Source organism: Salmo salar, chromosome ssa19, assembly GCF_905237065.1.
Source record: "Salmo salar chromosome ssa19, Ssal_v3.1, whole genome shotgun sequence".
Lineage (NCBI taxonomy): Eukaryota > Metazoa > Chordata > Actinopteri > Salmoniformes > Salmonidae > Salmo > Salmo salar.
In genome coordinates, this window is record NC_059460.1 from 59,250,027 (window position 1) to 59,268,109 (window position 18,083).

Sequence of the window (18,083 nt, forward strand, 5' to 3'; positions counted from 1 at the left end):
AACCGGAGGTCAAGCTGACCGAGACGCCCAGGCGCTCCATAAACGCCCTCCATACACGGGACGTGAACTGATCAGAAACGATGTCCTCCAGCACCCCGTAGTGCCGGAAGACATGGGTGAATAGAGCTTCCGCAGTCTGTAGGGCCGTAGGGAGACCGGGCAACGGGAGGAGGACTTAGAGAACCGATCCACCACCACCAGAACCGTGGTATTCCCCTGAGACGGGGGAAGGTCAGTAAGGAAGTCCACCGACAGGTGAGACCACGGCCTTTGTGGAACGGGGAGGGGTTGTAACTTCCCTCTAGGAAGGTGCCTAGGAGCCTTACTCTGGGCACATACCGAACAGGAAGAGACATAAAACCTCACGTCCTTAGACAAAGTGGGCCACCAGTACTTCCCCCTAAGGCCTCGCACTGTCCTCACCACCCCAGGATGACCCGACGAGGGTAGTGTATGAGCCCATCAAATCAATTGATCACGGACACCAAGCGGAACGTACTTACAGCCTGTAGGACAGTTAGAAGGCGCAGGCTCTACCTGTAGCGCCCGCTCAATGTTCGCGTCCACCTCCCATACCACCGGTGCTACCAGCTTAGAGGCTGGAAGGATGGGAGTAGGATCGATGGGCCGATCCTCAGTGTCATAGAGACGGGACAGCGCGCCGGCCTTGGTGTTCATGGAACCTGGTCTATACGAAATAGTGAACTGAAATCGGGTGAAGAACATGGCCCACCGTGCCTGACGCAGGTTCAGTCTCCTGGCTGCCCGGATATACTCCAGGTTCCGGTGGTCAGTCCAGATGAGGAAAGGGTGTCTAGCCCCCTCAAGCCAGTGTCTCCACACAGTCAGAGCCTTGACCACAGCCAACAGCTCCCGGTTCCCCACATCATAGTTGCGCTCCGCCGGACTGAGCTTCCTAGAAAAGAAAGCACAGGGGCGGAGTTTCGGTGGCGTACCCGAGCACTGTGATAGCACGGCACCCACCCCAGCCTCGGACGGGTCCACCTCCACTATGAATGGTAAGGAGGGGTCCGGGTGCGCCAACACAGGCGCATCAGTGAACAGTACCTTCAACTGGTTGAAAGCTCTGTCCGCCTCTGTCGACCACCGTAAACGCACCGGCCCCCCCTTCAGCAGTGAGCTAATGGGAGCCGCTACTTGGCCAAAACCCCTGATAAACCTCCGGTAGTAATTGGCAAATCCCAAAAACCGCTGCACTTCCTTCACCTTGGTTGGAGTCGGCCAATTACGCACGGCCTTAACGCGGTCACACTCCATCACCACCCCCGAGGTGGAAATGTGATAACCCAGGAAGGAGACGGCTCATTTGGAGAACTCACACTTCTCAGCCTTGACGTATAGGTCATGCTCCAGCAGTCTCCCAAGCACCCTGCGCACCAGGGACACATGCTCGGTGCGGGTGGCGGAGTAAATCAGGATATCGTCGATATACACTATCACGCCCTGCCCATGCAGGTCCCTGAGAATCTTATCCACAAAGGATTGAAAGACGGCTGGAGCATTCTTCAACCCATACGGCATGACGAGGTACTCATAGTGGCCCGATGTGGTACTAAACGTGGTTTTCCACTCGTCTCCCTCCCGAATACGCACCAGATTATATGCACTCATGAGATCCAGTTTCGTGAAAAAACGCGCTCCGTGAAATGATTCCACCGCCGTAGCGATGAGAGGAAGTGGGTAACTGAACCCCACTGTAATGGAATTGAGACCTCTGTAATCAATGCACGGACACAGACCTCCCCCCTTTTTCTTCACGAAAAAGAAACTCGAGGAGACGGGTGAAATGGAGGGCCGAATGTACCCCTGTCCCAGAGATTCCGTGACATATGTCTCCATAGCAACATCTCCTCCTGGGACAATGGGTACACGTGACTCTTGGGAAGCGCAGCGTTTACTTGGAGGTTTATCGCACAATCCCCCTGTCGATGAGGTGGTAATTTAGTCGCCTTCTTCTTACAGAAGGCGAGAGCCAAATCGGCATACTCAGGGGGAATGCGCACAGTGGAAACCTGGTCTGGACTCTCCACCGACGTGGCACCGATGGAAACTCCCAGACACCTACCTGAACACTCCTCTGACCACCCCTGGAGAACCCCCTGTTTCCACAACATCTTGGGATTGTGACTGGCCAGCCAAGGCACCCCCAGCACCACTGGAAACACAGGTGAATCAATAAGGAAGAAACTAATTCGCTCCTTATGATTCCCCTGCGTTACCATGTCCAGTGGCACCGTGGTCTCCCTGACCAGCCCTGACCCTAATGGCTGGCTATCTAAGGAGTGCATGGGGAAGGGGGAATCTAACGGCACCAGTGGAACTCCCAGCTTGAGGGCGAGTCTGCGATCCATAAAGTTCCCAGCTGCGCCTGAATTGACTAGCGCCTTATGCTGGGAACAGGGAGAAAAATCAAGAAAAAAATTAAAACAAACATGTGACCAACAGAGGGTTCTGGGTGAGTTTGATGCTGACTCACCTGAGGTGAACGAGGAGTGTTCCGCCTGCCCTCTCGACTCCCAGAGGGACCCCCCAGCACCGGTCGGCCATGTGTCCTCGGCGACCACAATTGGTGCAGGAGGGGCTAGGATGTGGAACTGACAGGATCCTTTCTGAACGCCCACGGGCAGCCAGCAGATTGTCCAGTCGGATGGACATGTCGATCAGTTCATCTAGGGAGAGTGTAGTGTCCCGACATGCTAGCTCCCTGCGGACGTCCTCGCGGAGGCTGCACCGGTAATGATCCATTAGGGCCCTGTCATTCCACCCGGCCCCAGCAGCCAAGGTCCGGAACTCCAGAGCAAAGTCTTGCGCTCTCCTCGTCTCGTCACGATCCACTACACAACACACAGTGTAAATGAACGAAAGAAGCCCGCACACAGAACAGGTGGGGAGACGGGCTTAAATACTCATCTAATAACTTAACCTCTATGGGCTAGGTGGGACGCGTGCGTCCCATCTACTCAACAGCCAGTGTAATCCCGTGGCACGATATTCAAATACCTCATAAATGCAAAAACTTCAATTTTTCAAACATATGACTATTTTACACCATTTTAAAGACAAGACTCTCGTTAATCTAACCACACTGTCCGATTTCAAAAAGGCTTTACAACGAAAGCAAAACATTAGATTATGTCAGCAGAGTACCCAGCCAGAAATAATCAGACACCCATTTTTCAAGCTAGCATATAATGTCACATAAACCCAAACCACAGCTAAATGCAGCACTAACCTTTGATGATCTTCATCAGATGACAACCCTAGGACATTATGTTATACAATACATGCATGTTTTGTTCAATCAAGTTCATGTTTATATCAAAAACCAGATTTTTACATTAGCATGTGACTAGCATGTGACTAGCATTCCCACCGAACACTGCCGGTGAATTTACTAAATTACTCACGATAAACGTTCACAAAAAACATAACAATTATTTTAAGAATTATAGATACAGAACTCCTCTATGCACTCGATATGTCCGATTTTAAAATAGCTTTTCGGTGAAAGCACATTTTGCAATATTCTCAGTAGATAGCCCGGCATCACAGGGCTAGCTATTTAGACACCCAGCAAGTTTAGCACTCACCAAAGTCAGATTTACTATAAGAAAAATGTTATTACCTTTGCTGTTCTTCGTCAGAATGCACTCCCAGGACTTCTACTTCAATAACAAATGTTGGTTTGGTCCCAAATAATCCATTGTTATATCCAAATAGCGGCGTTTTGTTCGTGCGTTCAAGACACTATCCGAAAGGGTAAATAAGGGTGGCGAGCATGGCGCATTTCGTGACAAAAAAATTCTAAATATTCCATTACCGTACTTCGAAGCATGTCAACCGCTGTTTAAAATCAATTTTTATGCCATTTGTCTCGTAAAAAAGCGATAATATTCTGACCGGGAAATCGTTTTTTATTACAAAGAGAGTGAAAGTAAAAGCATGCTATCCCCTCATGCACAAGCCTCAGTCTAATGGCCCTCTGATAGAGCACTTGCCAAACGCGCTAATGTGTTTCAGCCTGGGGATGGAATTACATCGTTCAGCTTTTTCCCACCTTCTGAGAGCCCATGGGAGCCGTAGGAAGTGTCACGTCATGCCAGAGATCCCCTGTATTTGTTAGAGATGATCAAGGAGGGCAAGAAATTGTCAGACAGGCCACTTCCTGTAAGGAATCTTCTCAGGTTTTGGCCTGCCAAATGAGTTCTGTTATACTCACAGACACCATTCAAACAGTTTTAGAAACTTTAGGGTGTTTTCTATCCAAAGCCAATAATTATATGCATATTCTAGTTACTGGGCAGGAGTAGTAACCAGATTAAATCGGGTACGTTTTTTATCCGGCCGTGCAAATACTGCCCCCTAGCCCCAACAGGTTAATAGAAAACAGGTGCAACAAATAAAGGCATAACCAACAGAAAATGAAAAAGGGATCGGTGGCAGCTAGTAGGCCGGTGACGACAACCGCCGAGCGCCACCCGAACAGGGAGAGGAGTCACCCTCGGCAGGAGTCGTGACACCATCGGACCACTTTAAGCCGTACACTCCACAGAGCTGGGCTTTATGGAAGAGCGGCCATAAAAAAGCCATTGCTTAAAGAAAAAAATTATCGAACACATTTGGTGTTCACCAAAAGGCATGTGGGAGACTCCCCAAACATATGGAAGAAGGTACTCTGGTCAGATGAGACTAAAATTGAGCTTTTTGGCCATTAAGGAAAATGTTATGTCTGGCGCAAACCCAACACCTCTCATCCCCCTGAGAACACCATCCACCAGCATGGTGGTGGCAGCATCATGCTGTGGGGATGTTTTTCATCGGCAGGGACTGGGAAACTGGTCAGAATTGAAGGAATGATGGATGGCGCTAAATATAGGGAAATTCTTGAGGGAAACCTGTTTCAGTCTTCCAGAGATTTGAGAGTGGGACTCTGGTTCACCTTCCAGCAGGACAATGACCCTGAGCATACTGATGAAGCAACACTCGAGTGGTTTAAAACCTCTTACAACTAACGGGATTGAGTTTGACAATAGCCAGCGAAAAATCAGAGCGCCATATTCAAAACCACAAATCTAATCATTTCTATTTCTCAAACATAGGACTATTTTACACCATTTTATAGATACACTTCTCCTGAATCGAACCACGTTGTCCGATTTCTTTACAGCGAAAGCAAAACATTAGATTATGTTAGGAGAGTACATCGACACAAATAACCACACAGCCATTTTCAAAGCAACTACATGCATCACAAATACCCAAAACACAGCTAAATGCAGCACTAACCTTTGACGATCTTCATCAGATGACACTCCTAGGACATCATGTTACACAATACATGAATTTTTATGTTCGATAAAGTTCATATTTATATATAAAAACAGCATTTTACATTGGCGCGTGACGTTCAGAAAATATTTTCCCTCAAATACTGCCGGTGAATCAGCGCCACAATTTACAAAAAAACTTGTCATAAACGTTGATAAAATATTAAACTGTCATTCAAAGAATTATAGATGAACATCTCCTTTATGCTAACGCTGTCAAAGATTTCAAAAAAGCTTCACAAGGAAAGCACTCTTTGCAATAATCTGAGTACTGAGCTCAGAGAAATACACTAGGCAATACAGATAGCCGCCATTTTGGAGTCATCTAAAATCATAAACTGCATTAGAAATATTCCCTTACCTTTGATGATCTTCATCAGAAGGCACTTTCAGGAATCCCAGGTCCACAATAAATGTTGTTTTGTTCGATAAACTCCATAATTTATGTCCAAATAACTCCTTGTTGTTCGAGCGTTCAGTTCACCTACTCCAAATGTAGGAAGTGCGCGGACAATGTCACGACAAAAAGTAAAAAAAGGTTGTATTTACGTTCGTTCAAACATGTCAAACGTTGTAAAACATCAATCTTTAGGGCCTTTAGAACGTGAAGATTCAGTAATATTTCAACCGGACGGTTCCTGTGTCTTGAAAAACGTTTTGGAACAGAGGTTCCTCCCTCGTGAATGCGCACCAATGAAGTGATGTCCTTCCCTGGGTGACCAACTTACCAGCCTTCTCATTCGGTCTCTGTTCATCGTAGACGCCTCAAACAACTTTCTAAAGACTGTTGACATCTAGTGGAAGCCTTAGGAAGTGCACAATTATTACTACGTCACTGTGTGTTCAATAGGAAACGACTTGAAGAGAGCCCATGCATCCAGATTTCCACTTCCTGGTAGGATTTCTCTCAGGTTTTTGCTTGCCATATGAGTTCTGTTATACTCACAGACACCATTCAAACAGTTTTAGAAACTTCAGAGTGTTTTCTATCCAAATCTACTAATAATATGCATACCCTAGCTTCTGAGTTTGAGTAGGAGGCAGTTTAATATGGGCACATATTTTTTCCGAAATTGTCAATACTGCCCCCTATCCTTAAAGAGCTGTAAGAAGTTTTAAGGGGAAATGTTTAAATGTCTTGGAATGAATCTGTGGTGTGACTGAAAGATTGCTGTACACCAGCAGAACCCTTCCAACTTGAAGGAGCTGGAGCAGTTTTGCCTTGAAGAATGGGCAAAAATCCCAGTGGCTAGATGTGCCAGGCTTATAGAGACATACCCCAAGAGACTTGCAGCTGTAATTGCTGCAAAAGGTGGCTCTGCAAAGTATTGACTTTGGGGGGGTGAATAGTTATGCACGCTCAAGTTTTCAGTTTTTTTGTATTATTTCTTGTTTGTTTCACAATAAAAAATATTTTGCATCTTCAAAGTGGTAGGCATGTTGTGTAAATCAAGTGATACAAACCCCCCAAAAATCAATTTTAATTCCAGGTTGAAAGGCAACAAAATAGGAAAATTTTCAAGGGGATGAATACTTTCGCAAGCCACTATATGTGTGCCATTCAGAGGGTGAATGGGCAAAACAAAAGATTGAAATGCCTTTGAATGGGGTATGGTAGTCGGTGCCAGGCGCACCGGTTTGTGTCAAGAACTGCAATGCTGCTGGGTTTTTCACACTCAACAGTTTCCCGTGTGTATCAAGAATGGTCCACTACCCAAAGGACATCCAGCCAACTTGACACACCTGTGGGAAGCATTGGAGTCAACATGGGCCAGCATCCCTGTGGAATGCTTTCAACACCTTGTAGAGTCCATGCCCCAACTAAACTGGGGTTCAACGCAATATTAGGAATGTGTTCCTAATGTTTGGTATACTCAGTGTACACAGCTATACTGAATATTTTTTAAATAATCAACCAGGGTAGCATGTTTCTATGTTTTTAGAAGAAAAATAAATGATTCATGGCAAGACAGATTGTCCAGTAATCATGGGGAGTAGTTTCTCACATGACCTTTGACCTCAGCCTCCACACCTTCTGATGACCTGGGCTCAGCTGACCCCCTGGGACTGGCCAAGATGGGAACTGGCACCGTGGAGAAAGATCGCCGCAGCAAGAAGAAGCACGACCTGCTAGAAGAAGCTTGTCGCCAGGGTCTTCCCTTCGCTTCATGGGATGGCCCCACGGTGGTTACATGGCTTGAGGTATGATGTCTCATTGGTTAACTATCTGAGAGGAAATCATGTGCATTGTTTTACCTGAAGGTGCTCCATCTTACTATGAATGAATCTGAATACTGTACACGATGAACATATTAAATTCATCCTTATTGGCAGGGAATATTTTTGTAAATATTCCCAAAGCAGATACATCTTCTCCCTCCTCTTCCTTTTCCTCTTCCTCTTAGTTGTGGGTGGGCATGCCCGCCTGGTATGTGGCAGCATGTCGTGCCAATGTGAAGAGTGGTGCCATCATGGCCAACCTGTCGGACACAGAGATCCAGCGGGAGATTGGCATCAGTAACCCCCTGCACCGTCTCAAACTGCGCCTGGCCATCCAGGAGATGGTGTCCCTCACCAGCCCCTCGGCACCGGCCAGCACACGCTCCGTAAGTGTTACAGCATATACACTCACAAACACGCACACAAACATTACCATATGTTCAGTAGCATACTTGCTACACATATAGAAGTTTGAATTAGTCTGAGTGAAAATGTATGCAAACTGTAATCATATCCTTATTCTTTTCCCATCTGAATTTCAAATTGTCCTCGATGACATCACAGTCGACCAGTGATATATGGATGACTCATGCCGAAATGGAGTCACTGACCGCTGCCATAAAACCAGTAAGTTGTTTTGCCTATCTCTTTCTTTTTATATTTGCTTTTAGTTCTCCTACACGCTATCTTATTTCAAAAGTGATTTAATCTATGTTTGACCAATTAAGACATCCCAAGACTTTCGTGCAACTCAATTATCTAACAATATTCTATTAATTCCTAACTGTATAAGAATTGATGGAACACATCCAACTTGCTTGAAATCAACAAGCAACTTTAGACTATGCTGAATGAAATTCCATTTACAATTTGTTTTCCTTGTCTTTGTCTCTGATTAGGCATGTGTCGCTGCACCTTTTCCCCACTACTCCCCCAAATTCTCTTTGAGTGTAGTGTTTCTCCAACTAATTTTCATTCACTAACAAACTATTCCTCCTTCTGCCCTTCCATCCTTACATCTTTTCTTCTCCATAACGCCTCCTGTCATTTACCGTAAAAACACGTCCTGGCAATCGTTCCTTTTCCCTCTCCCTCCACCTCTATCCCTTTTTCTCTCTATCCCTTTCCTTTGCCTCCACTGAAGGAAGTGAAGGAGTTCAGCTGGGACCAGGTGAGATATTAGTGTAGTTTTGTCATGAATAGGAAATTAAATCAATGATATCACATTGCAAAAAGACCATAAATCCGATACAGCAATTTGGGCATTTTCCTTAGAGTTTGATCAATACTTTTACAGACTTTTTGTCCTCTTCAAAATAAAGTATTGACTATACTCAGGACTAGGATTGAGGTTAACTCTATCTATCTATAGTACCAGTCAAAAGTTTGGACACACCTACTCATTCCAGGGTTTTTCTTTACTTTTACTATTTTCTACATTGTAGAATAATAGTGAAGACATCACAACTATGAAATAACACATATGGAATCATGTAGTAACCAAAAAAGTGTTAAACAAATCAAAATATATGTTATATTTTAGATTCTTCAAAGTAGCCACCATTTGCTTGATGACAGCTTTGCACACTCTTGGCATTCACTCAACCAGCTTCATGAGGAATGCTTTTCCAACAGTCTTGAAGGAGCTCCCACATATGCTGAGCACTTGTTGGCTGCTTTTCTTTCACACAGCAGTCCAACTCATCCCAAACCATCTCAATTGGGTTGAGGTTGGGTGATTGTGGAGGCCAGGTCATCTGATGCAGCACTCCATCACTCTCCTTCTTGGTCAGATAGCCCTTACACGGCCTGGATGTGTGTTTTGGGTTATTGTCCTGTTGAAAAACAAATTATAGTCCCAGTAAGCCCAAACCAGATGGGATGGCGTATCACTGCAGAGTGCTGTGGTAGCCATGCTGGTTAAGTGTACCTTGAATTCTAAATAAATCACTGACAGTGTCACCAGCAAAGCACCATCATACCTTGTCCTCCATGCTTCACGGTAGGAACCACACATGTGGATATCATCCGTTCAACTACTCTGTGTCTCACAAAGACACGACGGCTGAAACCAAAGATCTTAAATTTGGACTCATCGGACCAAAAGACAGATTTCCGGTCTAACGTCCATTGCTCGTGTTTTTGGGCCAAAGCAAGTCTCTTCTTCTTATTGGTGTCCTTTAGTAGTGGTTTCTTTGCAGCAATTCGACCATAAAGGCCTGATTAACGCAGTCTCCTCTGAACAGTTAACCTCTTACATCTAGACGTTCCGCTAGCGGAACACCTGCTCCAATATCCAATGATAGGCGTGGCACGAATTACAAATTCCTCAAAAATACAAAAACTTAAATTTTTCAAACATATGACTATTTCACAGCATTTTAAAGACAAGACTCTCCTTTATCTAACCACACTGACCGATTTCAAAAAGGCTTTACAGCGAAAGCAAAACATTAGATTATGTCAGCAGAGTACCAAGCCAGAAATAATCAGACACCCATTTTTCAAGCTAGCATATAATGTCACAAAAACCCAGAAGACAGCTAAATGCAGCACTAACCTTTGATGATCTTCATCAGATGACACACCTAGGACATTATGTTAAACAATACATGCATGTTTTGTTCGATCAAGTTCATATTTATATCAAAAAACAGCTTTTTACATTAGCATGTGACGTTCAGAACTAGCATACCCCCCGCAAACTTCCGGGGAATTTGCTAACAATTTAAAAATTACTCACGATAAAAGTTCACAAAAAGCATAACAATTATTTTAAGAATTATAGATACAGAACTCCTCTATGCACTCGATATGTCCGATTTTAAAATAGCTTTTTGGTGAAAGCAAATTTTGCAATATTCTAAGTACATAGCCCAGCCATCACGGACTAGCTATTTAGACACCCGGCAGGTTTAGCCTTCAACAAAATCAGATTTACTATTATAAAAGTTTGATTACCTTTTGTTGTCTTCGTCAGAATGCACTCCCAGGACTGCTACTTCAATAACAAATGTTGGTTTGGTCCAAAATAATCCATCGTTATATCCGAAAAGCGGCGTTTTGTTCGTGCGTCCCAGACACTATCCGAAATGGTAAATCAGGGTCGTGCGCATGGCGCAATTCGTGACAAAAAAATTCTAAATATTCCATTACCGTACTTCGAAGCATGTCAACCGCTGTTTAAAATCAATTTTTATGCAATTTATCTCGTAAAAAAGCGATAATATTCCCGACCGGGAATCTCCTTTTCGGCAAACAGAGGAAAAAATCACAAAGACGGGGGCGGCCAGGGCACGCGCCTAAGCCCACAGTCCCTTGATCGGCCACTTGAGAAAGGCGATAATGTGTTTCAGCCTGGGGCTGGGATGACGACATTCAGGTTTTTCCCGGGCTCTGAGCGCCCATGGAAGACGTAGGAAGTGTCACGTTAGAGCAGAGATCCTTTGTAAAAGATAGAGATGGCAAAGAAGTTCAAGAAATGGTCAGACAGGCCACTTCCTGTAAAGGAATCTCTCAGGTTTTGACCTGCCATTTGAGTTCTGTTATACTCACAGACACCATTCAAACAGTTTTAGAAACTTTGGAGTGTTTTCTATCCAAAGCCAATAATTATATGCATATTCTAGTTACTGGGCAGGAGTAGTAACCAGATTAAATCGGGTACGTTTTTATCCAGCCGTGAAAATACTGCCCCCTAGCCATAACAGGTTAATGTTGAGATGTACAGTTGAAGTCGGAAGTTTATATACACTTAGGTTGGAGTCATTAAAACTAGTTTTTCAACCCCTCCACAAATTTCTTGTTAACAAACTACAGTTTTGGCAAGTATGTTAGGACATCTACTTTTTGCATGACACAAGTAATTTTTCCAAAAATTGTTTACAGACAGATTATTTCACTTATAATTCACTGTATCACAATTCCAGTGGGTCAGAAGTTTACATACACTAATTTGACTGTGCCTTTAAACAGCTTGGAAAATTCCAGAAAATGATGTCATGGCTTTAGAAGCTTCTGATAGGCTAATTGACATCATTTGAGACCTCAGAAAAATAATTGTAGACCTCCACAAGTCTGTTTCATCCTTGGGAACAATTTCCAAATGCCTGAAGGTACCCCTTTCATCTGTACAAACAATAGTACGCAAGTATAAACATCATGGGACCACGCAGCCATCATACCGCTCAGGAAGGAGACGCATTCTGTCTCCTAGAGATGAACGTACTTTGGTGCGAAAAGTGCAAATCAATCCCAGAACAACAGCAAAGGACCTTGTGAAGATGCTGGAGGAAACAGGTACAAAAGTATCTATATGCACAGTAAAACGAGTCCTATATCAACATAACCTGAAAGGCCGCTAAGCAAAGAAGAAGCCACTGCTCCAAAACCGCCATAAAAAGCCAGACTACGGTTTGCAACTGCACATGTGGACGAAGATCGTACTTTTTGGAGAAATGTCCCGTGGTCTGATGGAAGAAAAATAGAACTGTTTGGCCATAATGACCATCGTTATGTTTGGAAGAAAAATGGGGAGGCTTGCAAGCCAAAGAACACCATCTCAACTGTGAAGCACGGGGGTGGCAGCATCATGTTGTGGGGGTGCTTTGCTGCAGGAGGGACTGGTGCACTTCACAAAATAGATTGCATAATGAGGGACGAAACTTATGTGGATATATTGAAGCAACATCTCAAGACATCAGTCAGGAAGTTAAAGCTTGGTCGCAAATGGGTCTTCCAAATGGACAATGACCCCAAGCATACTTCCAAAGTTGTGGCAAAATGGCTTAAGGACAACAAAGTCAAGGTATTGGAGTGGCCATCACAAAGCCCCGACCTCAATCCTATCGAAAATTTGTGGGCGGAACTGAAAAAGCATGTGTCAGCAAGGAGGCCTACAAACCTGACTCAGTTACACCAGCTCTGTCAGGAGGAGCGGGACAAAATTCACCCAACTTATTGTGGGAAGCTTGTGGAAGGCTACCTGAAACATTTGATCCAAGTTAAACAATTTAAAGGCAATGCTACCAAATGTGAATTGAGTGTATGTAAACTTCTGACCCCCTGGGAATGTGATGAAAGAAATTGAAGCTGAAATAAATCATTCTCTCTACTATTATTCTGACATTTCACATTCTTAAAATGAAATGGTGATCCTAACCTAAGAAAGGGAATTTTTACTAGGATGAAATGTCAGGAATTGTGAAAAACTGAGTTTAAATGTATTTGGCTAAGGTGTATGTAAACTTCCGACTTCAACTGTATCTGTTAATTGAACTCTGTGAAGCATTTATTTGGGCTGCAATCTGAGGTGCAGTTACAGTAACTCTAATGAATGTATCCTCTGCGGCAGAGGTAAGTCTGGGTCTTCCTTTCCTGTGGCGGTCCTAATGAGAGACAGTTTCATCATAGTGCTTGATGGTTTTTGCGACTGCACTTGAAGAAACTTTGAAAGTATTTGACATTTTCCAGATTGACTGACCTTCATGTCTTAAAGTAATGATGGACGGTCGTTTTATTTATTTTTTTGAGCTGTTTTTGCCATTATATGGACTTGGTCTTTTACCTTGTCAACACACAACTGATTGGCTCAAACGCATTATGGAGGAAAGAAATTACACAAATGAACTTGTAACAAGGCACATCTGTTAATTGAAATGCATTCCAGGTGACTACCTCACGAAGCTGGTTGAGAGAATGCCAAGAGTGTGCAAGGCTGTCATCAAGGCAAAGGGTGGCTACTTTGAATAATCTCAAATGTATAATATATTTTGATTTGTTTAACACTTTTTTTGCTTACTACATGATTCCATATGTGTTATTTCATAGTTTTGATGTCTTCACTATTATTCAACAATGGAAATAGTAAAAGTAAAGAAAACCCCTTGAATGAGTAGGTATGTCCAAACTTTTGACTGGTACTGTATCTCACAGGAGATTTTGGAAGGATATTTTTAACATTTAAATACACTGTCTCTCAGTGGACATTGATTCGCTCTCTCTCTCTCTCTCTCTCTCTCTCTCTCTCTCTCTCTCTCTCTCTTCACCTATCTAGATCCTTGCCTATGGGGACATGAACCATGAGTGGGTAGGGAACGAGTGGCTTCCCAGCCTGGGTCTGCCCCAGTACCGCTCCTACTTCATGGAGTCCCTGGTGGACGCTCGCATGCTGGACCACCTCACCAAGAAGGAGCTTAGGGGACAGCTCAAAATGGTGGACAGCTTCCACAGGTTGGATTCAAATAATTTCAATCAATGTTTAGTGTCATCGAAAGGCAATCTGTGTATGGAAGCAGATTCATGCCAAAAATGTTGGTATGGATTTGGCACAAATCTGTTTCCTTAATTTGTGTGCCGCATGAAAACACCAAAGGAAATACCGGATCATTGTCTAGTGTCCTCTGCTTATTTACACATTTCTACCGATGGTTTTTCCATGTATTTGTTATCAACATTTCTTTCATTCCTCTTCTCTGTTCAAGAGTTATTTTTTTTCTCTTTTCTTCTCCACCTTAGTTTGTCTGCATCAGGATTTTACAGTGGTTGTGTCTTTGGTTGTGAGGACAATGACAGTAACACGTTCTCTCTCTCAGGGTAAGTCTGCATTATGGCATCATGTGCTTGAAGCGTTTGAACTACGACAGGAAGGAGCTTGAAAGAAGGAGGGATGAGAGCCAACATCAGAACCAAGGTGAGAATACTGCACACAGGTAACTTGAGCCGTAATATATTTCGGGGCTCGTCTGGGATTTGGATTTTGATATTGCAAATGAATGTTGTATGTCAAACGATTCTATTATTTCTGTCTCTCAAATGCTCTTTTTCACTGTATTAGCTGTTTCACAGTATTAGCTGTTTCACAGTATTAGCTGTTTCACTGTATTAGCTTTCTGCCCCCTCCGTAGATGTGATGGTATGGTCCAATGAGCGAGTAATGTGTTGGGTCCAGGCCATTGGGCTAAAGGAGTTTGCAGATAACCTCACAGAGAGTGGGGTACATGGGGCCCTCCTAGCCCTGGACGACACGTTCGACTACACTGACCTTGCCCTGCTCCTCCAGATACCCAATCAGAACACACAGGTACCTGAACTTAGAAGTCCGGTCAGAACATGCGGGTACTTACCACTATGCTAGAAATTCAGAGCACATGCGCTCAATTCTACTATCATAGTCTAATCACAACAACCCTCATTCACCACAATCACCAACCTACTTAATTTCCCTTACCTGCAACTGTTTGGTCATTACATTTTAATCAAGATAATCTTAATCATGAAATCCCCTTGATAATCTTAATTATAATCTTACAACACTCATTATTTCTCTCCCAGGCGAGGCAGATGCTGGAGAAGGAGTACAATGCCCTCATCTCCATGGGAACTGAGAGAAGACCAGATGAGGTAAAACACATTTGAGAACTTGTTCTCAACTTGCCTACCTGGTTTAAACAAAGGTGAAATAAAAAATAAATAAATAAAACAATAAAAAAATTGAGTTGACTATTGCTCATAAAGATAGGCAGTTTGTTTCAACCAACATTAACTGTTTGGGGGGGGTGCTTATATTTGTCCTGTCACACAAAAGATGTGTAATGGAAATGTTTTTTTTTTTGCATATCCCAACTCCCCCTGAGAAACCTGCAGGGAGTGGGTTCAAGGCCAGGGTCACCATTGTACAGTGACCCTGGAGTAATTAGGGTTAAGTGCCTTGCTCAAGGGCACTTTTATTTTTACCTTGTCAGCTCCAGTATTCGAACCAGCAACCTCAAGGCTACCTGCCCATGTGTATATATTTTTTCCCACATGCTGTTCTTTGGTATACCTAACTAGCACTTGGTAAATCTAATGAATTGCATGGTACAATATTGTTTGTGTGTCAATCCTCTGCGTCTTGTTGACAGGACGGCACTAAGACGTTCACACGCTCGCCCTCGTGGAGGAAGATGTTCAGAGAGAAGGACCTCCGGGGCGTGACCTCTGACTCCTCAGAAACATTACCCGCCAACTTCCGTGCCTCCGCCATCTCCACGCCCTCCGTCACCCTGAGGAAAGTCCAGAGTGAAGGTGAGGGGGTCCTCTTCTTCATGTCCTTCCCACTGGAAACCTGCTCTATGAGTCATTGGTTCCATGCTGACCACTCATTTCAGTGTTATTGACTGGAAGTCTAGTGTCATTGACAGGTGTTTGAAAATCGTAATGCTATCTGTTTCAGTGAACTCTGGGCCCAGGGGTGAGTCGGGGTCAGTGAGAACATATTCCTGCTAGAGATAAGCACATCAGGTGAGAAAAATACTTAATTGCCAAAGAATATCATGATTCCTTAGCGTCTTGGCTCAACAAAGCATCAACTTCTAAAAAATCTGAATGGTTTATTGTCACCTTCTGTAAGATTGTCTGAATTTCAGTCACCCAAGCGTGTCATCCAAGTACATTTCACTAATTTCAGTAATCTCATGCATCCTAACAGACTGTATTTCAGTGATTCATATCAGTTATCGAAACACATTTTGCTAATTTCAGTGTTCTCAGTCATCCAAAAAACAATTGAGTCATTTCAGTAACCTTTCATCCAAACATATCTCAGTCCTTTCAGTAATCTCAGTTTTCCAAACACATTTCAGACAAGAACCGACCCATACTGAAATTGAGTGTTACTTTATGGTTGCTTCATTATTTATCTATCCTATCTTTGTTTTAGAGAGTCCCCCCCCCAAAAAAAACGTTTTTGAAGAAAAAAAAGATGAAGATCATCAACAAAATGGAGAATAGAACACAAGCAAAAAAGAATTCCATTGGAATCCTTGAAGAAACAAGGACAATGTGAGAGAATGAAAAGATACTAAAATAGAGTGAATGTCTGTCTGTCCGTTTCTCTCTCTCTCTCTCTCTCTCTCTCTCTCTCTCTCTCTCTCTCTCTCTCTGTCTCGCTCTCTCTCTCTCTCTCTCGCTCTCGCTCTCTCTCTCTCTCGCTCTCTCGCTCTCTCGCTCTCTTTCTCTCTCGCTCTCTCGCTCTCTCTCTCTCTCTCTCTCTCTCTCTCTCTCTCTCTCTCTCTCTCTCTCTCTCTCTCCATCTTAGTCCACAGTTGTGGCATGAAGCTGTTCGATGCTGTAAAAAATGACTCCATCGCCCATTGTGAAGTTCTTCTTCCGTGTGTGAAATGGGAAAATTGACACAATGACTCTTATTTTTTTCATTGGGATGTAAAACTGCATTTCCATTTGGATCAACAGAATGATGACCCTGATAGACATTTCTTTGATTTGAACTGTCGATAGAACATGCATACCCTATCTCAGTAACTGGTATTAGGATTTTGTTTCTCAACCTTTTTGTACCATGGACAGGCAAGCTAAGGTATTTCCTTTAATAAGGACCCACAAGCTATGGTCCTTCTCTCTTGGGGAAGCACTTACATTAAAACTAGCATTTGAGTACTCACTAGGGTCAGGTACAGCTGAACATCTGAGGGATCGGTGAGCATCACCCTAGGGACTGCTGTCGGTCCAGGGACCAGAGGTTGAGAAACAATGTACTGTATGAGGACAGTCATAAGGGTTATAAAGTGTTATGAAGGGAGAGTATCTGAGGGAATGAGGGAATGGATTTGTATGTTCTTAAGCCATAACAGACACCATGAGATGAGAAGGACCATGGATAATTGGTGAAGTGCATTATGACAAAATCCTGTTAAAAAAAAATAAAAAGAATTGAACGTTTGTGTTAATATGCATGCCAAAACAAAAACATAGAGTGAGAGTAATGATATCAATCATCTAATGACGTGAAAACTTGGGTAAGGAATTTGTAAAATGGGTGTATTTTATTTTTTATCATTTTTTTATGATAACCTCTATTGTATGTAGGTAGGTAAGTGTGTGTGTGTGTGTGTGTGTGTGTGTGTGTGTGTGTGTGTGTGTGTGTGTGTGTGTGTGTGTGTACAGTATGTATGTATTGAACGGTATTTTAATTTCATACTTAGTTAAGATTGACTGTAATTTCATTTTAGGTTGAAAAGTAAATACGTTTCAAATTATGGACATTAAGATATACTACTTGTATGTGTACATTTTGAAAACAAATTGTGTTATGATTTAAACTAATATCAATAATGAAGAGTAGTGAGGATAATTAAATATAATATGATAACAATAATGATAATGATTGTAAAAGCTGTAATTAAAAAAGACCTGTAAAATGGATGGGAACTGAGTGTTTGTTTATTTTGTTCAACTTTATATATTCTATTCCGGATAAGGTCACGGGAGGTCAACAGGAAATGACAGGTTACTTGATGATTTCCTGATTTTCATAATTCTTCCCTCTTATGGTTGTGTGGATGTTTACACTGTATTGTGATGATATTTACACGTTTTCTCCCAAGTCCTCAGTTTGACTCACATTTCTAACATTGACTTGTTTTCTCTCAATTAAAGGCGCTCTATGTAACAATTCCACCTGAAAATAGCTCTTCATGTCAATGACATACAGTATCCGTTGTTTGAAGCTATAGAGTA

At 43.0% G+C, this 18,083-nt stretch overlaps 1 protein-coding gene across 7 annotated transcripts in view; it reads left to right on the top strand.

The window, feature by feature from the left end:
• LOC106579176 (liprin-alpha-3) overlaps positions 1-17,768 on the top strand; it is a 60,578-nt gene extending 42,810 nt beyond the window's left edge. For 4 of the 7 annotated variants that reach the window (XM_014158825.2, XM_014158828.2, XM_014158829.2 and 1 more), the window contains 11 exons: positions 7,372-7,550; positions 7,754-7,954; positions 8,133-8,195; positions 8,713-8,739; positions 13,624-13,799; positions 14,162-14,259; positions 14,474-14,649; positions 14,901-14,969; positions 15,470-15,632; positions 15,781-15,848; positions 16,267-17,768. In XM_014158825.2, coding sequence (XP_014014300.1) covers positions 7,372-7,550; positions 7,754-7,954; positions 8,133-8,195; positions 8,713-8,739; positions 13,624-13,799; positions 14,162-14,259; positions 14,474-14,649; positions 14,901-14,969; positions 15,470-15,632; positions 15,781-15,833 — 1,205 coding nt within the window. In that variant the 3' untranslated portion in view covers positions 15,834-15,848; positions 16,267-17,768. Of the gene's footprint in view, positions 1-7,371; positions 7,551-7,753; positions 7,955-8,132; positions 8,196-8,467; positions 8,693-8,712; positions 8,740-13,623; positions 13,800-14,161; positions 14,260-14,473; positions 14,650-14,900; positions 14,970-15,469; positions 15,633-15,780; positions 15,849-16,266 lie in introns of those variants that run through there. The other 3 variants (XM_014158824.2, XM_014158827.2, XM_014158830.2) reach the window with 3 other exon arrangements.
• Positions 17,769-18,083: the final 315 nt, after the last annotated feature.